At 42.3% G+C, this 25,187-nt stretch overlaps 2 protein-coding genes across 5 annotated transcripts; both read right to left on the bottom strand.

Moving 5' to 3' along the window:
• Window positions 1-250: 250 nt before the first annotated feature.
• On the bottom strand, window positions 251-3,159 carry borcs5 (BLOC-1 related complex subunit 5). Of its 3 annotated transcripts, none has more exons than XM_004069384.4 (4): window positions 2,787-3,159; window positions 2,539-2,685; window positions 895-1,052; window positions 251-645 (listed from the first exon to the last, which is right to left on the bottom strand). In XM_004069384.4, the coding sequence occupies exons 1-4, from the start codon at window positions 2,842-2,844 to the stop codon at window positions 412-414; spliced, it is 597 nt and encodes a 198-aa protein (XP_004069432.1). In that variant the 5' UTR covers window positions 2,845-3,159; the 3' UTR covers window positions 251-411. The 3 variants fall into 3 exon arrangements, with proteins under 3 accessions (XP_004069432.1, XP_011474071.1, XP_023811348.1); XM_011475769.3 differs by having other exon boundaries at window positions 2,539-2,682; XM_023955580.1 differs by having other exon boundaries at window positions 2,539-2,679.
• An 80-nt stretch (window positions 3,160-3,239) lies between these two features.
• Window positions 3,240-24,284, bottom strand: smc1b (meiosis-specific cohesin subunit SMC1 beta). Of its 2 annotated transcripts, NM_001104854.1 has the most exon segments (51): window positions 3,240-3,689; window positions 3,778-3,888; window positions 6,393-6,462; window positions 7,187-7,263; window positions 7,265-7,281; window positions 7,284-7,338; window positions 10,257-10,382; window positions 10,384-10,411; window positions 11,849-11,860; window positions 11,862-11,876; window positions 11,878-11,881; window positions 11,883-11,901; window positions 11,903-11,934; window positions 11,936-11,968; window positions 11,970-11,992; window positions 11,994-12,005; window positions 12,079-12,101; window positions 12,104-12,153; window positions 12,156-12,172; window positions 12,175-12,177; window positions 12,297-12,323; window positions 12,325-12,450; window positions 13,009-13,023; window positions 13,026-13,035; window positions 14,853-14,874; window positions 14,975-15,112; window positions 15,238-15,384; window positions 15,485-15,676; window positions 15,764-15,949; window positions 18,227-18,246; window positions 18,249-18,253; window positions 18,255-18,434; window positions 18,504-18,586; window positions 18,664-18,804; window positions 18,882-19,099; window positions 19,102-19,122; window positions 19,124-19,140; window positions 19,242-19,324; window positions 19,326-19,374; window positions 19,376-19,432; window positions 19,434-19,480; window positions 20,704-20,799; window positions 20,802-20,829; window position 20,832; window positions 20,835-20,839; window positions 20,842-20,849; window positions 20,852-20,896; window positions 20,899-20,907; window positions 21,682-21,794; window positions 23,593-23,781; window positions 24,079-24,187. In NM_001104854.1, coding segments are annotated over 51 exon segments (3,237 nt in total). In that variant the 3' UTR covers window positions 3,240-3,566.
• Window positions 24,285-25,187: the final 903 nt, after the last annotated feature.

Raw genomic sequence — 25,187 nt, 5'->3', positions numbered from 1 at the left:
GTGGCCTTCCAAAAAGCTCACTCCTGTTTGGTGAGCCATAGAAATTCTGGCTCTGAGCGATTTGGAGCAGTCCCTGCTTACTGACGTCATCTGGCTCCAACACGGCGGCGTCCACATTGTGATAAAAGGCGACTTCCTGCGGTCGGAGTTCTCTGTTCCAGTCAGAGCAGTTCATGTTGTGGTGATTTTGCATGCAGAACATTACTGAAAACAACAGAAATGTTGAAACGCTGTCGTCTTTTGCTTAAACTCTGTGTGTACGAACAGTTTATTAGTAGAGACGTCACGTCCCAGGGGATGCATGATCCAAACAGGACGTCCATTCAGCTTCAGTGCCATTTTTAACAGCCTGGCGAGTTTTTTCCGTCCCCCATCGTCCAGCGCAGAGGACTCCATGGCGCCCCCGTCAGGCTACTTGGTGGCGGCCTCGCCGTCGGCTCTCATGCTGAAGGGCTCCAGGCGCTCGCTCTCGGGCAGCATGTTGTTGAGGCGCTCCATCAGCGGGACGGTCTGGTCGATGCCCATCTGGATGCGCCGCAGGATCATGGACATCTCGTTCACCTTCTGGATCTGCTCCGCGTACTTGGCGTAGCGTTTCTGCCGCTCCTGCATGATGCTGAACAGAGTTTCCACTGACAGGTCCATCTTAAAAGAAACATGAAAAGGAGGGGGCTTTTAGTGACACAAACAGAAAAATGTGTTTTTAAGGACCCACACCAAGGAAAATCCAGTTTGGGGGGATTTTAACTTGTTCTTGTAGCATTTTGCTAATGATGGAGGCCATATATTAACAACATTAAGCTCCAAATGGCCTTTCTGAGTTCTTCTTTACATCGCAGACGTACGTAGACAGTGGTCGTTGCAGCTGAGATTAGAAAGTTGGAAAAGCCTGACCTCCTTGATCCTTTTGACCAGGGCGTTCTGGTCAAAAGCCACGGCCTCGGCACACTGGTGAAGGTGGTCTTGGTAGCGGATGCAGAGCTGGAGGACCTGAGCGGCGTCCAGCCTCTCCAGACTCAGGCTGCTAGGAGACGTCTGGCCGCTCAGCACTCCTGCAGAGGTGAAAATGAATGAAAGGCTGAGGGACGCTGAAGATCTGGGAGTAATCACACTCCTTTCAGTTGGAAGTGCTGAGCAGTGAGATGAGCAACACATTACACAGAAATAAACCAAACTACTCACAATAAGTCAGGGATATAGTTTTTTACATGGATGCTTTTCCTACTTGGTTTGAATTTGAACAAAATGAATCAAAGTTCCATTTGATATTACTAATAATGAATGAGAAGAAACAGAATTTAAGTATGTATGACCCCAAAAAATAAGACAATAATAAAAAATAGCTCCAAATGACAAACCAAATGACCATGTCAATGGCGGGTGTTTCCACCATTTTCTGCAATGACAGCTTGACAGTGACGTCTCCTGCTCCTCACTAGCTTCATGATGTGGTTCTGAGGCGTTCCACCCTCTACAAGTGCTACAAGCAGTTCTGCCAGGTCACTTGGGGGTCTGATCATCCAGTCTCTACTTCAGCTGGTTGCAGCTGAAGTAGAGGTTCTATGAGGTTCAGGTCAGAGGTCATTGTTGGCCAAACCATATTTGGCAGTCCCACTTCCTGAAGTCCAGCTGTGACAATTCTGGCCCCATGCGGTGGAGCATTGTCATCCGTGAATAGAAAGTTGGGGGTGTGCTGGTGGAATGATGATGGGATCAACGATTTCTCTGAGATCAGAACGTTCAGTAACTGGGCCATCAACGAGAACCCAATCAGTTTTGCTCTGACTCCAGGGTTCACCAAAGGTTGACCTCTGCGTTTCGCTCACCTCGCCTTCTCCATCAACACTGACAATCATCGTTTCTGCACAAGGACACTCATCAGTGAACAGGACGGTAGACCACTGCTGCTTTGTCCAGGTCACATGGTCTTGTGTCCACTGCAAACATTCATGGCCGTGTCTACGTGTCAGTAAAATCACCTACAACGCTCGTCTTTCATTCAAAAGTTGGTTACATTACCGACCCGAGGGCGCTACGTCCAGGTGGTGCTGCTCGTCAGATGAACAAAGTCATGTGTTCATGGCTGTTTGAATGATGAACTTTGAATGACTTACTGACAAAATCAGCTTTTTATCCCCACACAATGTTAAAATGGATGCCACACCGAAAGGTTTTTCTTTTGGATTTTTTTGGTTTTGGCTCCAATAAGTCAGACACACTGAACACAGTGAGACCATTATGTGGACAAAATGAGGCTGCTGCCCCCCCATGCCACTGCCTCCCCATCCCTAAAATCTGTGAGGTGAAACAAACACTGTGTGACTTTTCCCCTATAATCCTAATTTAGTGAGTAATGCAGATGAAAAGGAAAGGAAAATACATCAACTGAATTCTTACATCTAAAAAGTGTCAGGTTTATACAAAAACTATAAAAAGCATTGAAGTTAAACTGGAAAGTTACAGAAACAGCAGAGCATAAATAATCTACAGGCCAGGAACCACTGGAAGTCTAAATGACTGAGTCTCTTGTAAAATTACCTTTCAATAGAGGCTGAAACGTGGGGATCTCCTGCAGCTTGATGACGTCAGGGTCGTTGTGGATGTTTCTCATGGATTGAGTCCCCTGAGCAACGACTACAATGTCATCCATCTTTGCCTTCTGCTTAGCAGGGGACGGGGCTGCTGCTGCAGCAGTAACACATAAATATCACTTTAGTCAGTCAGCCTATCGATGAACACAATCAAACAAACTCTGGGTTAGTTTTAGGGGAGTCTCTCTCTCTTACCCGATGAGCTGTAATCGAGATGTTTGTGCTCCGAATCTGCGCTCTGCTCGGCTCCCATGATGCTGACGCCAATACTCAAAGAACAACCAGCTTTAAAGTCCAAACAGCAGCTGATCACCACAGATCAATGCATGCTCAGAGTATTATTAATATTTTAAAGCATCTCCAGTTTGTAGCATAGTAGTTACCCAACGAGTCAGCTAAACCGAACACGCCTGAGTTTAAACTGTTCAGCTGTGGAGCCGCTCGTACCAGGGAGAACGCTTCATGTGTAGCATTTCATCTAATCTCATTGTAAAAATCAAGTAGTAGACTAGTCCAGATGTAGATAAAAGCGGAAGAACCTATTTCGATTCGGTAAATGCACTTCCGCATTAGGTTTCTTTGTACTAACGTGCCTACACTGCCTCCTAGTGCTGCGGGTGTCTTACTGCATCAACACTGAAACGCCCATTTAGAATAGAAAACTTCCTTTTTATTTTTTATCTGTTCTATGACATGCATTATAAACTATACAGAATGTATAATACATAGCCTCTTGAACGAGCAGTAACTTTTAAGCTGAATTTCCAAAATAAAACTTTATGGATCTGAGAGTAATTTAAAACACTACAAATTGAAACAAGTGCATATTGCAGGAAAACGTCCATCAGGAACCAAATCAACACCTAAAAACAGCCTTCAGTTTGAGTATTTAACAGCACTGTTCAGCCCGAATAACCTCAAAACATATAAAAACAGTGTGAACGATGTGTCGAACAGCTACGAGCAACAGTGGCCTCATGCAGTCTCTTTCAGGCTGTCTTGGCCTCTATCATCTGTTTGTTTGCCATCCTCTTCTTCAACAAGGGGGTAAGGACGAAGGTCCAACGTCAGAATGCGGCTGAACATGCATTCATCAACCTGTGAAGAAGAAATTGATTTTTTACATCTGATCAAGCTTTCTTTTTTTAACTTAACGGGTAACCGACCGGTTCTAAAAGTTTCTCACATCTGAATAAACTCCCAGCAGGCCATCGGACCGGGAGAAAAACTCCTGCTTGTGGGAGATGGCGATGACCTGCATGCTCTGTCTGGACTGCTCTCTGATGAAGCTGGTCACCTGTGGAATCACACCTTCACAATAAAAGTCTGGACATGTTCAGTCGTGCAGGATTTACATGACAGTGGAAAATGGGAACTCTTTGTTGGAATGCATTTGCTAATCAAGTTATTTCACAATGGTTAAAAAAACGTCATGTCTGAAATCACTTGAGGGGAAAAAGTAATAATGTTTTAATGAAAATGTGCAAAAAATATTTGAAAATTGCTTTTATTGTTTAAAGACAAAAGGCCAGGAAACAACGTCTTTCTGTTCTTTCTGACACTGGACAGCACATTCCACCCTAATGTCAGCAGAGGTATCCAAAGCGGTTCGAAAAATACCACTTTGGAGTTTTCCATAGTGAGGAATGAACATTGTAATTTACCCTAAAGCTCCAAAACGTTGTTTTTGCATGGTATAGGCCATTAAACACTGGTATAACTGGTTAAGGCATTAAGTCCTGAGCACCCTCATTGTGGACTGACTGTCACGGATGCTGTGGGTTTGCTGGGTTGTCTGAGTCCGTGGAGGCTTATTGAGTGTCTTGTAGTTCCCTTGACGCTTGTTCAGCCACCTTAACCCTTGTGCTATCCTAGGCACGTTAACATTGGGAGTTGGGTCATCTAGACCCACTAGACAGTGCTCTGAACCTTTTTTCTTCAATGATTTGTGATCTTCACTGGTGTCCATGGATTCCATGAAATCTTTCCACCTTTATCCACCTTTGTCATGGTAGGGTGAACACGTCAATGTAAGGGGGGGTCATCTAAGATAGCACAAGGGTCCTGGGATGTCAATAAAATGGAACGTACCATTGCCGTGCGAGTGGTAAGTGGACTGTGAAGCATTGGTGTGGATAATGTAAGTTACACTCACTTATGACTTGAACAGCACTAACGGACCCCTGACACCAGGGGTGGGCAATTATTTTACCTGGCGGGCCACACTGGGTTCTAAAATACAATAGAAGGGCCGGACCAGGAGCAGATGCGTGGAGTGAGAATGATATAACATGGAATGTAGATGAAAACATTTGGATTGAAAATTATATCCTAAAACAGAATATTCTAGAGTTTTCAGTTTAAAACTTTTATTCCCATTTTGGATCTCTTTTTTATTGTGAAGCCCTTTGGAACCTTCAATGAGTTGTAAAGTGCTGTATGAATAAAGTTTCATTCATTCATGATCTTTTAATAAAATAAATATCACTATTTATGAAACAACAATGACCAAATAACACTCTCTCTGATACATAAAAAAACAATAAATAATGGATCCTCTGCCGTCATAATTCCACAGAGACTTTGAGCTCGTCACGCGTCTCACAGTTTGAGCAGCTGAGCATATATCTGTGTTACCCTTTCACCAGAACAGAGTTCCTCGTTTATTGCAGGAGTTATGTTCTAAAAATAACCGTGATCGGTGAAATCCACGGAGAATGATTACAGACGTTTATAATAATAAATTTTATTTATATGGCGCATTTCTAGACACCCAAGGTCGCCTTACAGATAGAAAACAAAAGAATACAATTAAAAGAAAGACACTTTAGTTAAAAACAAACAAAAAATGGAATAATTAAATTAATTAGGGTGGGTATGCTTGTCTGAAGAGATGGGTTTTCAGATTTTTAGCAAACTGCGGGAGTGAGTTCATGTTCTGCAGACCTGAGGGACGTGAGTTCCAGAGCTGGGGGGCAGAGCGGCTGAATGCTCTGCCCCCCCATGGTGACGAGCCGAGCGGTGGGTGTAACAAGCTGGAGTGAGGAGGCAGACCTAAGGGAGCGGGTGGGAATGGCAACAGAGATAAGGTCAGACAGATATGGGGGAGCGAGGTTATGGGGGGCTTTGAAGGTAAGAATAAGGATTTTATAGTTAAATCGGCGAGGCACTGGTAGCCAGAGAAGCTTCTGTAGGACGGGTGTGATGTGCATAGTTGAGGGGGTTTGTGTTATGATCCGGGCAGCAGAGTTTTGAAGCAGTTGTAGTTTGTAAATAGTTTTGTAAGGAAGTCTAGATAGAAGGGAGTTGCAGTAGTCCAGACGAGAGGTGATGAGACTGTGGACTAGAATGGCTGAGGAGTGAGGACTGAGAGAGGGGCGGAGACGGCGGATGTTTCGGAGGAGGAAATAGGCCGTCCGGGTGATGCTATTTATGTGGGCAGTAAAGGAGAGAGTGCTGTCGAGGATGACACCTGGATCCAGCCCGCAGGCCGTATTTTGCCCACCCCTGCCTTACACAGTACACAGGGTTTGAAAAATTAAAAAAAAACCTGTACGACATGCCGCCTCACCCACCTCTCCCTTACTTGTATTTGCGTCTTAAATGGTCACTACGACCTGACGCACGCAGCATATGCCCGTAGAAAAATGTGCACGGATGTTTCCACCTTCCAGGCTCACCAAGTGGTCTACGACGTCTAAATGTTGTGCAGACCACCTCTGTGCCCCGTACAGGTTTGCCATTTTCCGTCCGCAGACGGCCCGTATCCACCTGTAGAGGCAGCTGTGACTGAGGCCTTACCTTTCCGATGTTGGAGTTGTCAAGAGCCGCATCCACCTCGTCTAGAACAAGGAAAGGTGCCGGGCAGAAGCTGAAAGAAACACAAACACCAACTGTTACAGGGACAGCAGTCTTTCACTATGTAGTGTTGAACTCCTATGATGAACTCTCTTATTAACACCCAATGTCATGTTTTATACCATGGTCCGGGAGAATACTCGATTCTGATTGGCTGCTGGGTGTGCATTAAAACCTGATAACCGCACGGTGAAAAAAGAAGTTCGGTCAGCTAGCTTAAATGTTTTGTATCACTGCGCCGGCTTCTTTAAAACAACCTTTAGCCTCATCATCTGGACAAAAACAAGCGGTAAGAGGAGAACTTTCTCTCTGAACTGATGCTTTATTCAACCCATCAGGACGATCAGCACATATATATATATCGCCGAATCTTGACTGCAGCGGTGGATGCGCCACATCACATAACATATAGTCCGCTTTTTGCGAGAAAAGCGATCCAAATCGGAAAAAAAAACAAGAATTAAGGACTAAAACCTGGTTAATATGTATTGCTTTTGTAAGTGACCATGGTATAAGCGGGTTAATGGCCTTCCAGGTGTGCGGTTATTACTTTTTAACACACTTTGTGTCGGACGGTTCAGGCTTCCACAGCGTGCGTTAAAAAGTAATAACCGCACACTTCGTCGGCCATTAACCCTTACTTAAACAACTTACTTCACACACGTTTATCTTTATTCTTCATCATGCTTTTCTGTAATCTCACTTCCTGCAGGATTTTATTGGGAATGCAATGTTACCTTTGTACCGCAAACAGAAAGGCGAGAGCTGCGATGGCCTTTTCCCCACCGGACAGATTGTCCATGGACATGAAGCGTTTACCCGGTGCCACACAGTTGTAGTTGATGCCGCCTAAATATGGCTCATCTGCACACTCTGCAGTCAGAATGGCCTGAATGAAGACAGAGTAGCGTTTACAGTGTGTCCATTATTCATTCACTCCTCGTTCATACTTGGTGATGGTAACCACTGATGTAGCCACAGCTGTCCTGGGGCAGACGGACAGGGGCGTGGCTGCCAGTTCACGCCTCTGACCGTCACCGGGAAATTCACACACATTCACACACCAGTGGAGCTGCACTGGAAATGACTGGGGGGAGCGGGGATCGACCCCCTCTTCTTACAGTACAACAGTACCGGACAACACAAATGTGTTTATTTCAAGGAAAGTGTCCACCCTCAAATGCAGCTTAGCCAGAATAAACAGAGTTAACCCTGGAGGTCAGATACCCCCTCCACACACACACACACACATACACACACTCTCTCACTATCTAATTCTCTGCCTCTCTCTGACACACACAACTACTCAGTGACGTGCAGTGAGGTTTACGGCTGGTGAGGCACTGACTCCTCTGAAGTCAGATCTATGATTATAAAACGGAACATTTCACCATTTATCCTTCAGCTTTTAACTGGTAATTCTTCATATATCATCAATATTCCTCTTTTAATGACACTTACACCAACAAATATACAAACATTGGGACAGAGCATCCTTCTGTTGTCTAAGTCAGTGTTTTTCAACCTTTTTTGAGCCAAGGCACACTTTAACCTTGACAAAAATCCCGCGGCACACCAGCATCCAAAAAAAAAAAAAGCAGAAATTCATGGTCTGGATTGATCGACAGCCCCCCCCCCACACGCCCGCAATCTCACGTGCATTTTTGTGATAATTGTGGCAGAAAAAGCAGGAAGTTGTGGCTGTTTTTTCTAAAAGATGAAATGAAAGTTAAATTAATAAATTTAGAAACTGTTTGTTTGTTGTGGTTTCAAGACGTTTCACAAGGACAACTCATTGTGCGCTGAGACTGTCCCTTTAAGCCAATGCATCATGGGAGATGTAGTGTGAAACTACCGAAAAAGGGCAGAAAGACTCGCGTCTCTGAGCTTCATTGTTTTGTTCACTTGTTCCACAGTCTGACACCGGACTCTGTGGAAAGCTACACCGCTAAAGACGAGCTTTAGCTGGTATTTCTGTTAGAACTGAGAGACTTTATCAGCAGAATCAGAACAAGGAAGTGAAGACTTTAAGCACTTCTGATTGGTCAGACTGATGACATGTGATTAAGCCTTCAAGAATGATTGGCGGAGACAGTTAAAGGGGCGGGACTTTTCCTTACACAGTTATAGCTGCAGCTAAATCGTGGTACCGTCATTCTTATCAAAATGTCTTTAATAGAATCAAATAAACACAAAGAAAAAGTAATTTTAAGATCTTTTATATTCTTAACTACTCAGTGTTTTATCAGGGCCTGTTTGGATGAAGAGCTGATTTCCTGGAGATGGAAAATGTTTTTAGATCAGTTAATGAGGGCAATTTCCCACGGCACACTTGGCCATCTCCCACTTAAACACTGGTCTAAGTAATTCATATTCACAATAAACACATTAAATACATTACATTTCAGATGATGTTCTAATTTTATTCTTGTTATTTTTCCCTCCTTGGGTTAATGCGGGACAGGAAGCCTGGTTAATTTGTTAAAGAAAAAAGTTTTGTTATTTATTTGTCAGAACTTATTTCATTTATTTACATCAAGACAATAAAAAAACGATTACATTTTATAAATTAAGAGGAACAGATAAATGAAAACCTTTCATCTGCCCCTGTTGTTTAAGTCTTTAAAACATTTGAGTGCTAAAAAGTAATCTTAACAAGAAAAATAGCATGCCAAAATTTGATTCAAATATTAAACAAAAGAATGGTTTGAAATGGAATCAATGCAAAAATTAGGGAATTCTAAAGCTTCTCATGAATACACTACACATTCAAGCATTTTTTACACACAAACTATTGTTTTTTGGAAAGGTATGGTAAAATAAAGGCCCCCAAAAATTCCTTTGTAACAAGTCGAGACTGAAGAGTCGAAAGAGCCGATTCTTTCTCGGGAATCGAATGGAGAGAAGCGGCTCCCGAGAAAGAATCAAAGGGCTCATCCATCACTACATTTGACCTGATCCACTTTGCTGTGTGTGTCTGGGTGTGTTGGTCTGACTTTCTTTAGAGATTAGACTTTTTTTGCACTGCCTATGCATGAAAAGGGTCGAATAAATAAAGTTTGATTTGAACTTGTGCAGTTTCACTGAAAGCCTTTCTCAAGTGGAGCCTCTTTCAGAGCAGCTTTGCCCAGAAATTGTCAGAGCCAAAAGGAATCAAACCCTTGTCCTGAAAACGCTGCATGAATTCTGAAACTTCATAAATTTATTATTCAACATTAAAGTCCCACTCCAATCATCTTCTAAACTATTCTAAAAGTGTTCCCAGTGGTCTTTTAATTATGATTATACAATTTTTTCTGGGGGGGGGGGGGGGGGGGGGGGGGGGGGGGACGTGCCATTTTCTAGGACATAGTTTCTGCAGAGCGGCAGGAGTTCATTAGAAATTTACCTCTCGGTTGTGGGTGGGACAGTTGCTGTGGAGAAACCCGCCCCCCATAACTGAGAGCTTTCTTTATGGCTCTACCACTAGCTTACAGCCCCTCACAGCCCCACACTAACATTAGCGGTGCAACAAAAATGCAGAGCAACACAGGAGCTATCCAGCTGTTTAGATCCAGATTCCAGCTCAGACGAGGAAAACAAAGACGTTCATGGATCTATTTGTCTACATGGATGCATCAGAATGGAGCGGCGCAGAGAGCTCATGGCCCGGCAAGCAGTGTTTCCTCTGCTCCTGATTTACAAAATGTGAATAAATAAAAACTCAGAAATGCATTTTTTAACTCAGAAGAAATATTCCAGATGGGTAAATTAAAGAAAAGAAAAAGTACTGGGACATACAAAATTGTTTACAAGTTGTTGTCTCACCTGCGCACTGCTGTTCTTGCAGATTCTTTTATAGATTTGGTCGATGACGACAGAAACGTGCTCCAAACAGCGACTGAAGCGGTGGAAGCGCTGTGCTTTAACCTGCTCAAACTCCAGACTGCACTTCCTGGCTGCTTTGGTGCTGAGATCAAAGGCTGTGAGTGAGAGGAGAGCCTCCATAACAAAACACAAGGACAAACACAGCAAACAAACAACACTGGTGTGTCCCATTTCTGTTTGAACCAAGGCTTGTGAACAAAACCACGTGAATAAAGATCTCTTCAAACATTGGTCAGGAATTATGAGGGCGGGCAAAGCAGTGAGAGAAAGACTAACGGAAGTCCTACAGTTTGCAATTTTTGTCGGGATAGTTCACTTATTTAAACGCTATAATTCCCTGACCAATATGTACAGTTAGAGCTGTGACGGTGTCGGATTCTTCATCACCGCGGTGATGAACCACCAGGGGGCGCGGTGTCGCGGTTAACCGCAGCCCCCCCCCCCCCCCAAAAAAAAATCCCCCGGCGGCCGCATCAGAAATAAATACAATTACAACGTAGTATTCTTTATTAGAGTAACAACTAACTACTACCTAACTAATGAACTAACTATATATAAAGCCCATATAGGTGTTGTGGATTGACTGTGACTGTGTGGGTTAGCTCTGCATGTAGGAGGAAGGTGCGCACATGTGTGTTGGGGGTGTGTGTTGATCCCTCTGCAGCGGACCGTTCTCTAGCTGCACGCGAGCCTTCACCTGTGCTCTTTGGTACACACATCTTCTCAGAATATTAAGGCGGTTACTGAGGAGACGATAGCTAAGAAGTACTTTGTTAGCTATCGTCTCCGCTCGGCACTGCGCTGATAAGTGTGTATAACATATAGATTGTCGGGAAAACAGTGTGGGAAGCAATGTGTGTCACATTAAAATGAGTCTGCATTCATATAGCCACATTTCAATGAGTTCCTCTACGTTTGCGGCTTATGGTGCTTCCTTCCTACTCTGTTTACATCCCATAATACCCGACTGCAGTGGCGTTAAGTCCAGTTGTTCTGCTCTGAGCACAAAGCCTATTCAGACTGTGAAAAATTCAGAGCGAACATTGGAAACGGGTGGGTCAGAGAGAGCCCCACCCTGGACAAGCAGGGAGGGGCTTCTTCTTGTTTTGCCACTGTTTGCTGGCGCATGTCCGCCATCTACAGTTGGCAGAGGTGAGAAATGTCAAAGTGATGCTAATCTTGTGAATCTTGCTCCAGGCTTTTTCTTTCATAGCTTTATTTAGAATTGATGTCAGATAACTCCAGCTGGTGACAAACCGGGATTTTCTCCTCTATCAATTTTCAAGCAGTTGGCAGTTCTGTGTATCTAAAAGAGATCCCACCAACACATCAGAACTAAATCCGAGTCCCTGATTGGTCAAAGTTCAGTCTGGTTTACCTTACGGTTCTATCTTGAGTTTGAGTCTGTAGATCTGTGTGCACTCACAGAAAAAATTGTAGGTCGACAAATTGCCATGGCAAAAGCCCAAATTAAGATGCACTTCCGAACATTTTTGTGTTACAGCTGCAGAAGAACATAACTCCAAAATTACCATCTGTCACTTCCTGCCACTTGTCCTTCACCTCCCTCATTTTCTCCAGGGCCTTCAGGTTGGGTGCTGTGGTGTTGTGTAGGACTCCTTCTGTGTTTGAGACGGATTCTCTCAGCTTCTCCAGTGCAGCCTCCATCTCTTCTTCCGCCTGGATACTCTGTCAATACACATTTTTATTGTTGGTGCATTGGTAGGACAGAGATGAGATGAAGACGAGTTTGCTGGCTCACTCTAAGCTGTGACTGCAGGTCAGAGTAGTCGATGAGGAGCTGCGCCTCTCTCTCATAGATGTTCAAAGTGGCTGCAGTGCTTTCTGAATCTGTTTCCAGCTGCAAAAAAGACAATCATTGAGTGGATTTTCAAGGAAAATGTGAAGTTACATTGATCCTCAACATGCTTCAATAATTAAGCAGATGGCTAAATATTGGGATGCACAGCCATGCCTCACCTGGACCTCGCTGATTTCATCAAGGTTCCCTGACAGCAAAATGATGGGCAGACCTTTTATTTTGCAGCCCAGCAGCAAGTTGTGTCTAGCCAGGCGCTTCTGCTCCAGAGCGGACTCTGCAGACATCACTTCACGCTGAAGCTTCAACGAGCATCTACAAGAAAGCAACGTTGGCTAAAAGTATCTGTTTTTCTTTTCAAAGTCAACAACACGTGACATCATCTGTTTTCTTTCTCTGCGTTTATCTGCTTTTGTCTTTTTGGGAGACTTGAAATGCATTTAAATCTGGGTCAAGAAGTACAAATAACAACCGCTCAACAGGACATGCATATTAGTCCATAACAATTTGTACTTTATATTTAAATGGTAATCAATATTACTGTATTAATCCTATTCCTACTTTTAAACATTTATCAGTCACTATTGATGGTTACAGCTGAGGAAAGGCAGGATCTCCTGTAGCAGTGGAGTGGATGAAGCCTCTCAATGAAAGCATTCTGTGGGTTATTGTGTTACAAAAAGGATCCTCAAGATTTTTCATTCACATTTTTTTTTTTTTTTGCTGATGACGTTTTTTTAAACAACCAGAACAGAACCCAGAGGAGATTTCTTTCTCCGTTTTCTAGTGCTGCATAGAACACATGACTGCAGACCGAACAGTCAATACAACACAGGAACACGTCTGATGAAGTCAAACAACAAGGAGTTTTACTTGTGGATCTCCTGAAGGGTCTTGGTTTTCTGGTCCAGCTCTGCTTTGACGGCATCCACCTGGGCTTTTTTAGACACCAGCTTGTTTTTCAGCTCTGACAGTTTTTCCAGTCGCTGCTCCACCAACTCCAACAGTTTGATTTCATCCTAGACGCAAACACAAACTGATGCATTCTGGGAGGGTTTAACTGGAGCCAAAATGAGTTAATCTCACAAAACAGTGACTATGTATAGAGCTTACAGAAGGTACCTGTCCCGGTTTTAGTCTTCTTGCTTTTGTGTTCTGGTCCTCTTTGGTTTCTGTCATGTTTTGAGTACAGTTTCCTGTTTTACTTTGAAAGGTTTCCTGTGTTGTTGTTTCGAGCTTTGCTTTTGGCCTCCATCTGTCCTGAGTGTTTCAAACTGTGTCTCGTTTGTCTGCATGTATTTGAGTCCCGTCTTTCCATTCCTCCTGTGCTGCTCCATAGTCTTAGGTCTACCCAGTTTCTGTGTATTTCAAGTGTTTCGAGTTCGTCTTGCATGCTTAAGCAATGGTTTTTGGTTTTTAGTTTTTGTTTAAGTAATTAAAGCTCCTGTTAAACCTCCTGCCTCCTCCTTTCTGCCTCTGGGTACTCCCTCAACCCCCACCATAACGGTACCGTATTTTTTAAAACAACAAGTCGCTCTGGAGGGTAATTCAGACTTTTAGGACAAATGTATTTAGCAAAATATGCTAAGGTGTACATCTCTCACATAAAATGTTGTTTTTTTCAACTATCCTACAAAGTCCAGAGGCAAGTTGGCAGCAGACAACAGCTTCATGCTAATATGTAAACCAGACACTTACTTGTTTCCGCTCAGAAACTATTTTCTCATCCTCACTGATGTTCTCCTCTAGCTTGTGAAGCTTCTGTCTCTCCTGTTCCAGATGCTCTTCTTCATATTCCAGTCTTGTTTTAAGGCGACCACACTGACTTTCAAACTCCATCCTAAAGCAAGTGAAAAAAAGCCTCATGGTGATGCAGTGCTCTCAATAGAATTCCCACAGGTGTGGCACAGGTAAAAAACAAAAACCTTGTTGTGACAGCTGTACCGTTTCTTGTCCAGCTCTGCTTGCTGCTTCAGATGCTCCTGTTCATACTCCCTGATGGAGTCCACTCCGATCTCAGCACAGAAGTCAGAAAACACCAAGTCCTCCACCTGAAGGTGGAAAACATGCAGCCACTTAAATAACAGCAGAAAAAACAGTCGGTGCTGGTACATTTACAAGATTACCAGTTGTACAGTAATGGAATCTGATCCTCCTCTTTAGAACTACAATGGTTTTTTGAGCACAGTTTTTATGCATCATCACAGGATGTTTTCACCTTCATGCTGCAAATATAAAAGGCCTATATCATGCTTTTCTTAAGCCTTTCAATGTAAACTATTTCCAAATATATGATCGCATATTGCCTTTGGCACAATTAAGAACAACTTTTTTATGAAATATGAATTATTTTCGTGAACTCTTTTCCAACTCAGAAGTAGGATAACTCGATATCTGAGATAAGTTGATTTTGCAGGGTATAGGCGCTTTAACAGATTTTCAAAACATAATGTTTTTCTTAAATACAAGTGTTGTGAAAGAAAAAGGAAAGTAAGTCAGTAAACTATTCTGATGTGTCAGAATAGTTGTCATGTACCGGACGTATAGTTGACATGAAGAAACCAAACCAAAGGAAAGGACACAGACTTTATACGAACAGGGACACTGGCCAAAAAAGGTTACCTGGTCAATCTGCTTTCTAATCTTCATCATCTCTTCATTCTTTGCCTCGAGACTCTCCTTCTGCATCTCAAACTCATAGATCAGGTTTGCCAGTTCACTCTCTAATCGAGAGATTTCCTGAAATCAATAAGAAAGAGAAGCATAAATATGAGACACAGCGATGTCTGACGCCTCACTTCATGTTTTCATGGAGCACGTGATCATCATCCACACATACCGCCTGACATTTAGGAATGGCTTTCTTCTCCAGATGTTCAAGATCGGCTTTGGAGTATTTGAGGCGAGTCCGAGCGCCCTGAGCCTGCGCACTGATCTGCTTCAGCTCCGACTCCTTCCTTTTCTTTCTCATCAGATCCTGCCCAAGAAAGCAAGATACGTTTTTGCTGTATTTTTGAGAGTTTCAGAAAAAAATAAAGTCCCTTTAAAAAAAAAAAATCTCAAAGAGTTTCTGAAAGTTTACAAAGCAGAGGTGTGGCTCACGCGTAATTCACTGGTGAGATGCTCTTTGCGTTCCTTCAGTAGCTTGACGTCCTTTTCTTCCCAGCAGCGAGCTTTGGTTCGTAGGTAACTGGAACCTCCTGAGATCACGCCTGACGTTTTAAACAGAGTTCCATCCAGACTCACTGTCTGCAGAGACACAAGCACTTACTACCACTACAGCCTGGTCACATGACGACCATGATTTCATGACACCTTCTTTTCATTTCCTTTCTGTTCCTGAATTTACCTTGACGCGCTGCTCCTGGTCAAAGGCCAGACTCCTGGCATCCTTGATGCTTTCACACACCAAAGCATTTCCACAAACATACTGCACCACTTTCTTCAGCTGTGCAGCGTTGGTGGACATGTTAAACTGCACAACATCCACCACCATCTTGGCACCAGGAATCTCTCTAAGTCGCTCATTCAGAGGGCTCACCTACACACAGAGGCCATGATGGGCTGTGCACTCAGCCCGCATGTGTGGAAAATCCTTATAGGAAGTAGCACGACACTTTCAACTAACCACCAAGTAGTCGATGGGCAGGAAGGTCTCAGGCTCAGCTCGTTCTGCCTTCATGAAAGAAATGCAGTCGCGAGCCGTTTTCTCAGACGACACCACGATGGCGTTCATGTTGCTCCCAAACACCTTGGTGACAGCCAGCTGGTACTTCTTGTGGATTGGGCTGCACAAGTCTGATAACCGGCCATACTGAAATAAGACAGAGCTTTTCATGAAAGGTTTTGATGCACTGTACTGAAAAACACCAAAACTGGGTCAGCAATCCTTGAAGTTCACTTTGATTCTCCATAAACAAACCAAAGGAGGCTGGTAGAGGTGCACAGAACTAGTACACAAAGACAAACTAGCTCCTAAATCAGCAGCCATTAAAAAGCAGTCCAACTCCTGAGCCGCCTTTCTTCAACCCTGAGCTGCATGCGTTACATATTTCCCTTTCATACTGCCGTTGCAAAAAACAATACAGTTGGGATCTTTCTTTTCTCTGGCTGATTCATAATAACCCCAGGGTGATGTAAAAACTCAGTGCTTGCGTGCACATCAATAGTGCGCAGTGCTGTTGCAAAATGAGAGCGTTCTCCTCCTTATGCTCAAGCGCTGACAGCAGCACACAGTAGCTTTGCCTGAGCTTACATTAGGGGTACATAACCACTCAATGAAGATGTGAACATCACTTTCTGTGAAGATAAAGCTCTGATACCAGAGCACATGTATGGCTTTTATTTCCATGCTAACACTGTACTGATTTGCTCTTTTGTTCACTATAGTTCACTGCAGAACCTTTATTACTACTTTTACCAACAGAAAACCTGAATTGTATTAAAATGGTTTGCACAAGACATTTATGGGACTGGAAATGGGACATAAGTTACATTTAAGGATTTTTTGGGACCCTTTTAAGAACACTTGAAATCTAATTTAACCCATTTTTCTTTAAAAATGATATTAGGTGGGTTAACCCACAGACCAAGCGGTCCACAGAACACATTTCTGCGGTTATTGTGTTACACTGATGTCACCAGGGGTTCTTATGGGTTAAGATCGTGTTTACACAGATATTTGAACAGCCAGAATCTGCCATTTCTTGCTCTACACACGCAATTTGATCACTTAGAAAGGTGGGTTTAAAATGGACACCTTAGAAGCTGCGATGGAGAGGAGAACTTTGAATAAGCTCATATCCATCATAGATAATCCTGAGCATCCTCTCCATCCTTTACTTGACGGACAGAGGAGCATCTTTTCCAAGAGGCTAAGGCAGCTTCGATGTCGCACCAACCGCACCTCCATCAGACTTTAAAGTCAAACATCAAAGTTATTTGATGTTTGTCTTTCTGAAAGCTGTTATCTGACTGATTGCGTCCCTGATTTTGTCTCTCATAGTTTGTTTGTTATGGAGCCTGTACACGGTAGCCGTAACAACCACATTTCCCAAGCTGGGATCAATAAAGTATCTTTATCTGATCTTTGATCTCCATTGTGCCAAGCTTAGATGTCTTTCATAAAGATTTCAAATAAACAGTTTAACTCACCTGTCATTCATTTGACCTTTCTCAATTTCCAATGAGCACAAGCTAATTAGCTAACTGAGCTAGCAAGAAGGAGTTAGCTGAGGTTAAACGATTTACAACCAGTTAACGTTCTTCTGACTCAACACATCCTGGAAATGCGTTTTTTATCGACAAGAGGACACATCATGTCGATGCGAATTTATGACACTATAAAGCTTTTTTTTAGTTAAATTAAATATTAGATCTGTTAAGACTTTTTAAGGATTTTCAGACATCCTGTAATAAAGTTAAGGAGATTTGTTTTTCCTCCTTTATTATGTTCCTTTTAGCCTGAAATTTAAAAGAAAAGGTTTTTTTTGTATTTCCTTGTATTATTTTTGAGTTCTTTAAAAGGGTTTTGTTACATTAACTTTGTAAAATGTTTATTTGAATGTATGTTCAAATAAAACTTACACTAAATGTATTTCAGTCAGACAACTCTTGCAGTAAGAAATATTTATTTGACATTTTTCCACATTCTTTGAGTTGGCATTCACATATTTTCGTTTGGCATAAGGCTCCGTTCAATTCCATAAAACTTCCATAAAATTCCATAAAACTTTCGGGTAACAAAACCCCCCTTTACGGAGCCCACAGGTGGAAGCCGGGGAGGAGGGTGGGGCGAAGAATGAGCGCTGAAGGTAAGAAAGAATGAACAACCGCGCACCTGGCTTAAATAGGACGCTGAGCAGGTGAGTTAATTAACTGAACCGCCCTAGGGTATTTACCTGAAAAACACTGCAGCGAGTATCTGCCCGAAATACGATAAATCGTCATTTTAATATTTTTTCCTGTTGGTTGCATTTTATTGGTACCAGCAATCCTGCATAGTAATGGATGTAAGCAGGTTTAGAAGATGGATTGATGCTGTGTTGTCATAAACCTTTAGAACGGTGTGTGCAGTTTTTGTCAATCTTACCACATTTTCTGGAAAAAGTCGACAAAGTTTTTCAAGCAGCTCTCTGCGCTGGAGCTGACGTCTGCTCTCGTGGCTGTCCAGACGAGCGTTGCCCAGCTCCTCCATCACCTGAGTCAGCTCGTGGTTCACCTCCACGCTCCGCTGAGCCGCCCACTGAAGTTCTGCACTGAGCTTCTCTTCCTTCTGGCAGCAATCTTCAAGGGATGATCTGATGCATCAAACACTAATGAGTTCCATGTGTTCACATAGATGTGAACCACTTTGCAACAAAACGTACGTGCAGCTCTTGATGTACTCTTTGAGTTTCTCTGATCTGCTTGTCATGTCTTCCAGGTGAGTCAGGCTGTTTCTGATTGCAATCTGCAGAACGTTGTTCAACATATTTTAGCTTTATGTCTGTATTTTGTGGTATAAAGCACAACTATGCAGAACTGTACCTCCATTTCCTTCTTCCTGCGCTGATCAAAAGCTATTTTTTCACTGTTTGCTTTCAGCTCCCACTGCAGCTTCTCTGCCTGCTGGCTGAAGACAGCCCCCTGCTTACGGACCAACTTCTTCAGCTCGTCGTATCGCTCCACCTGTAAAATGGGAAGTGCTGAATTGTAATTGAACAAGAGCTCGTTTCTAACCTCCATTAACTGGAATGTTGCATCACCTGATCTTCATTCAGCTCAATGTCTCTCCTCTTTGAAGCTCCTTCTTGCTGAACCTGCTTCTCATAGCTCTTCCAGGCCTTTTCAAGCTCAGTGATTTCAAGTTGATCTTCTTTCAGCTGCTGCTGTTTGTGAGTCAAGCACTTTCTCTTTTTCTTCACGGCACAGCGGCCCTCCTCAATCTTCTTCATGTGATGAGATGTGTTCACTTTGGCTTTGACGTACTGAGACCGAGACTGGGACAGTGCATGTTCCTGATCCCTGAGCAACAGATGGATAGATCGGGTCATCCTGGATCATCACAACCTGTCTGCTATGTGTTGTTTACGGCTGTGAATTTAAATACGCTGAACAAACCCTACCTGATCTCTTTCTCAGTGTGCTGCTGCTCTCTAGTGAGGTGACCGTGCTCTTTCTTGTGAAGTTTTACCATCTGCTCCAAGTTGGCCAGTTCACTCTTCTTAACTGCTACAGCGTTCTGCCGTTCGCTCAGTGTATCACTGATGGTATTGATAGCCTTCTCATTATAGTAAAGCTCAGCGAGGCTCAGCTGTAAGCGGTTTTCATGAAGCTCGTCCAACAACTCCTGGTATTTCTGAGCCTGTAAAGTTGAGGGGGAAAAGGTCAGCAGAGTCTGTCTAACTCAAGGGGGTGTTAAACAGGTGTGTGTTGTTGTCTGTTGGGTGGATTGTGGTTTTCTATCCTTTTTTTGATTCTTGTTTTTCCTATTATCTGCTTTGTATGCTTTCTGTTTCCACCTTTTGTTTCATAATATTTTTCATTTAGTAAATAAAAGATTAATACTTTGTGACAAAGCCCAATCTTTTGAATTTTGGTTCCTAAACCAAACTTGACAGTCGAATAGAACCACTGAACTTATATTTTCCTCACAGTTAATGTCCAAGGTCCCAACCTAAAGGTTTGCTTTGTAAAGTGAGGGAATTGTTCCTTTTTAAGACCCACTGTAATAAAAATTGTGTTGCTGGTGTTCTTCACATGTTCTTATTGGATTTTTCTCATGCTGGACGACAAATATAAAGAAAATAAGGATTAAAGCAGCATTTCTTTTTTCAAAATTGTTGTGAATCAGGAGAAGATGAAAAAACACTGCAATAAGAGGGGGGGAAGTCTCTGTGCCCCGCTCCATTCTGATGTATCCACTTACAATACATAAAAATAGATCCATGTACGTCTTTGTTTTCCTTGTCTGATCTGAAATCTGGATCTACTGTGTACAACTGGATAGCTTCTCTATTGCTCGCCATTTGCTGCACCAGTAATGTCAAGTTGGGGGTGTAAAAGGCTGTAAGCTAGCGGGAGAGCGCGTAAACAAAGGGTTGATGGGAAATAAGCACAGCCTTCCTCCCCGCCACAACTCAGAGGTGAATTTTTAATGAACTCCTGCCGCTCTGCAGAGTCTAAGTCCTAGAGAACGACACAGGTTTTATGATTTGGATGGCATAATCGTAATTAAAAGAACACTGAGAACACTTTGACAATAGATCAAAACATTTTTAGAGTAGGTCTTTCATTCACAGCATAAATTGTCCAATAAACAGTATTTGGAACAAATTGCAGCCGCTCTGCCTGCCCATGAGTGTGGGAGTATCTAAACCATAGACACTTCCAGTAAACATTAGCACCAACGCCTGGCAGATCTGCAAATTAAAAAAGGATTTTTCTGAATTTTTAGTCAAAACCCTGACTCAAAAATCAGAGTTTGAACCGAATTGTGGTGAAAGAGAAGCACTGCATACCTAGTGTCTCTGGTGAATTACCAGGATAAGGAGGAACTAAATTGTTGGTGATCATATGGTACCTCACCTCTAGTTTTTCTTGTGAAACCTGTTTCTTCTCCACGGTGGCAGATTTCTTCTTGTTGAAGTGAAACTGTGTGTCCTCTTTGGCCTTCAGAAGAGCTGCCTTCTTTGCATTGTACTCTGCAGCATATTCTCTAGACTGACTGATGCTTTCCAACATTTTGGTCCTCTCCTTTGGATCCTTCAAAGCAATCAACTCCACCGTGCCCTGGTGAGGAGCACAGGGAATAAATGACTTCTTTAGGGGTAGTTCACTCTGGTCCTTTTCTGAAGCTACCCAACCTTGAAATCAATTGTAATGCCTGATTTTAGTTTAGGGATCCTCCCACAAAGAAACCAAAGTGCATTTTTGATCATTTTTCAAGTGCAATCCTCTCAAACAGGTTGGAGTAATTTACTTGCATTACTAAGTCCTTTTGTGGCCTCACTGATTTCTAAACATTAAAATCTGTCACTTCTCATTCACTTACAGTAACCTGCATTAGGCTTAAGCCCTGGGTTCTGTCCTGAGCCAATGCACTTTATCGTCTACCTTTTACCACTTGGTTACATCCCAGCAGGCGAAGGCCAAGTGGGCCCCATATGGTTTAAAAGTGGGCAGAAAATGTGGCCCCCAGATGGGTTTGTCTGCAGTTTCCATGGTGGCCCCACCTGTGTTTGCCCACATTGGCTTTAGTGCACTCAGTGCTGTCCACCGGGCAGCTGGCTAGTGCGTCCTGGACGCTCCGCTGCCCCGTGGACAGCTCAGTTGTCCACGGGGCAGCTGGCTAGCATAGCGAGCTAGCCCATTGAGTGTCTGAAAGGAAGCTTTTAAATAGAATATGGTATCATTATTGTGGTATAAAAATAACATAAGATCACTAAGATATTTCAAAACCTTCTGACAAAGACTTCTTGCTATCATTTCCAAACAATGATAAGGATGCCAGGAGAGTCAGGTAAAAGTCAGTGCAGAGGATGTATTGATAAAAGCGCATTTTACCTGAAACACCATGCAGTTCTGAACTTTGGTCATGATGCTAAGCTTTTCAAGCTCCTCGATGTATTTGGCTAAAGTAACACGGACACCATTGATCTGACACTCTGTGGAGACGCCTAGAAAAAAAACATAAACAATCACAACTTAGGTCACGTGACTGCAAAGGAATATATTCATATATTCTCCATATATCCACATAGTAGCACCTGCCTTGGAGTCATGTATGTATTCCTGGCTTCCTTAATAACTTCATCAAACCTGTTTGGTTTTTTTGTTATTTTTGCTCTATATTTGCTCTATTGGAAAAATTCCAACAGTTTGTGAAAGCTGAGAATTTGCACATAATTGTCAATATCGTGTCATTACAGTAATCTCCCGAAGAAACCTGTGAACAGCTCCTTTGTTTACCGGGAAGACAAACAGAGCGGTGGAGAGATGTAGAGAGCGAAGCTGCAACAAAGAGAGTTTACAACAGCGGAAGAAGAAGAAAAATGTCAGCAAGACTACGCTCGTGAGCAATAAAACTTCCAGGCAGGTTTAGAGAAGATTTTGAGACTGAAGCAGCAATGGAAGGAGTCACTTGTGGTGAGAAAAGGTAACGTTTAAGGAGCTGCATTTCTGGGTTGATTTTCTGGATGAATCACGCCCTTGCTAGCTTGTTTTTAATCTAAAATACTTACTGAATGAGGGAATTTCAAATGTAAAGTACCTTATATTTGACTTATAAGTTATCTTATAATATTAGCATATATTTATGTTTGTTCAGGATAAGCTGAATACTATTTTTCTTTTAAGTTTCCTGTGTCCTGTGAGAGCCTGTGGGCTGGAGCGGATGAGATGCTGGAGGGCCAAAGAGGGAGTAAACATGGGGATCACATGGAGTAAATTGTGAAATACTGATAGATATTTTTCTGGAAAAAGGAGCAAAAGCATTCATTTACAGGACATTCTCTTACCCTTTTTAAAGTCTAAATTCGCAAAAAAAAAAAGTCCAGGCGGACATTTTGAGGTGTTACAAGGTTAACCGTCATTTTAAGCAGTGGTCCCCAGCCTCGGGGTTGAGGACCAGTATCAGTCCCTGGGTCATTTGGTATTGGCCCGCAAGGGCAAAAATAATACATAATTTATGAAATAATCTCTGTTTTATTTATTTTGTGATTCTTAAGGAAGTTTTATTTTGTAAAACAACTGGATTTTCTCTTCTACATCAATCTATGACTCCCTCTTGCAACTTGTGATGACATTCACCTCAGTCGTGTGTCTTCAGTACAATTGCCATAAACATAATTTGGTACCTTCTTGCAATCTAGCTAAATTAACAATAACAAAGTCTTTGAAAGGTTTCTTTTGACAAGAAAGGAGTGAATGAGGAGACAGCAGAAGAGTCTTTGACTTCAGAGAAAAGGAAACCTAACAGACAAAAGAAGACGAAGTTAGTGTCCGGTTAAGCCGGGAATATTTTTAACACATCTAATGAGTCCTACACTAAATTTAGACTATAATTATTATCATTATCAAGTTACATAAATTATGGTTTTAAAATTGTCTCTCAAAGGTTTAGGAAACCGGAAGTTAAAAGTATCAGACGGATGCTAACTTCAAAATCAAACTGGCAGATCTCTGAAAATATTGTCTTATGTGACCTAATAAAGCTTTGGGACTACTAATTTAAGGACATATTTAGGGGAAATTTGCATTTCCAGGACAAACTACATACACAGAAAAATAGAAATAGTCAAATTTTCTCCATTTTGAGTCTGGTGGTAAATTCTTCTCAATAACAAGATATTGTTGTTATGTAAGGTTATGGACAGTTTATCACTTAACAGCAACCGAATAATCCTGAAAACCGAAAAAAGATAAATCCACAGTGATTTATTTTATTTTTTTTAAAGGCTGAAGAATAAAACTGACCAGTGATGATGCGACAAAAGACGGTCTCTCGCTCCTGGTCGTCGCAGTACCGCACTGCCACCCGCGCGGTGTCAGAGATCGGGCGGCCGACGTTGGCTCCGTGGATCAGGTCCCTGAGGTGTTTCACCCGCAGAGAAGCCGCCCGCTCTCCAATAGCGAAGCTCAAAGCATCCATCACATTGGACTTACCTAGTGGAGGGTTGGGTGTTTTGAATTATAAAGGGTAACGTAAAATATAATAACTGCGTCATAACTGTTTAGGAGACTAAGCTATACAAGTTAGGCTAATTCTAATAACCACTCTGATTCCTGTGATGTTTAAAATAAAAGGACATTATATCCAACCTTTGCACGTTAATATTCATATTTACGCTTTTGTGGTAGCAGAAAATTGTTTTTACCATGCGAAAAATATCGATTCAAACAAGCTAGCAGCTAACAGGAATAAACTCACAAAGCGAATTAGCTTTTCTAAAGTTCACCCACCAGAGCCATTTGTTCCAATAATGCAACTAAACTTCATAAAAGGACCGATAACATGCTTCCCACGCCAAGACTTAAAGTTTTCGATGTCGAGTTGCTTCAGATAACCCATTTTTGGCGTGGAGAAGAAGGAACATCCAAGTACAACACTGCCTGCTGTTCAAGTCGGATGAGGAGCGATCTTCAGAGGAGTTCAGAGGCGGGAAACGACGACAGACGTTGAAAAAAAAAATCTAAATTCTTGGCTTGTAGTTTTTCCTGTCTCCTTTAGTTTTCTCATTTTAATTAGTTAGTTAGTTAGTTAGTTAGTTAGTTAGTTAGTTAGTTAGTTAGTTAGTTAGTTAGTTAGTTAGTTAGTTAATTAGTTAGTTAAACTCAAATTACATTAAAATATTTGATCAGATTAAATCATTTCTTTAAAAAGTAACTTGTGATTTCACATATTTTCAACACAGCTATATATGGCCAGATAGATAGATAGATAGATAGATAGATAGATAGATAGATAGATAGATAGATGGATAGATGGATAGATGGATAGATAGATCAGTGGGTGGGTGGGTGGATGGATGGATGGATGGATGGAAGGACGGACATACTTTTGTTGCACTTCTAACATCAGGTTGAGTGAGGGGTCTGCAAGCTATTGTGAGAATGTGGAAACAGATGGGTCACAGGAAGAAGAGGGAGGGTTGCTTCACAGTGATGCTCCCTTCCACCACTCAGAGGGGCCCAAAAAAACTTTATCCGATTATTACAAACGTTTACATACGCCACACTTTCGGCCGGGACAAATCATTTTGACATGTGCAGAACTCTAGAAAATACCGGAAACGAACGTAGAAGAAATATTGAGTTCCGTTGTAAACAAACCAGCTGCATCATAGAGCGAGATGATCTTCTAAACGTGCTTTTTATTATTGTTATAATTATTATTAAGGGCCTGTTTGCTCATAATTTTTCTTTTATCGTCTTTGCATGACGCAAAGCCAGTGCGGTACTGACCCACGATCAGAATAAATTGTTTACATGCACCCCGATCGGATCAACAATCGGCATAACCCACATATCTCGATTAGAAAGAAATTCTGATCAGAAAGAGTCTGATCGGG

Source organism: Oryzias latipes, chromosome 6 (genome assembly GCF_002234675.1).
Source record: "Oryzias latipes chromosome 6, ASM223467v1".
In the NCBI taxonomy this organism is placed as follows: Eukaryota; Metazoa; Chordata; class Actinopteri; order Beloniformes; family Adrianichthyidae; genus Oryzias; species Oryzias latipes.
The sequence above is the reverse complement of the archived record's forward strand: the minus strand, read 5'-3'. Positions and strand labels throughout refer to the sequence as shown.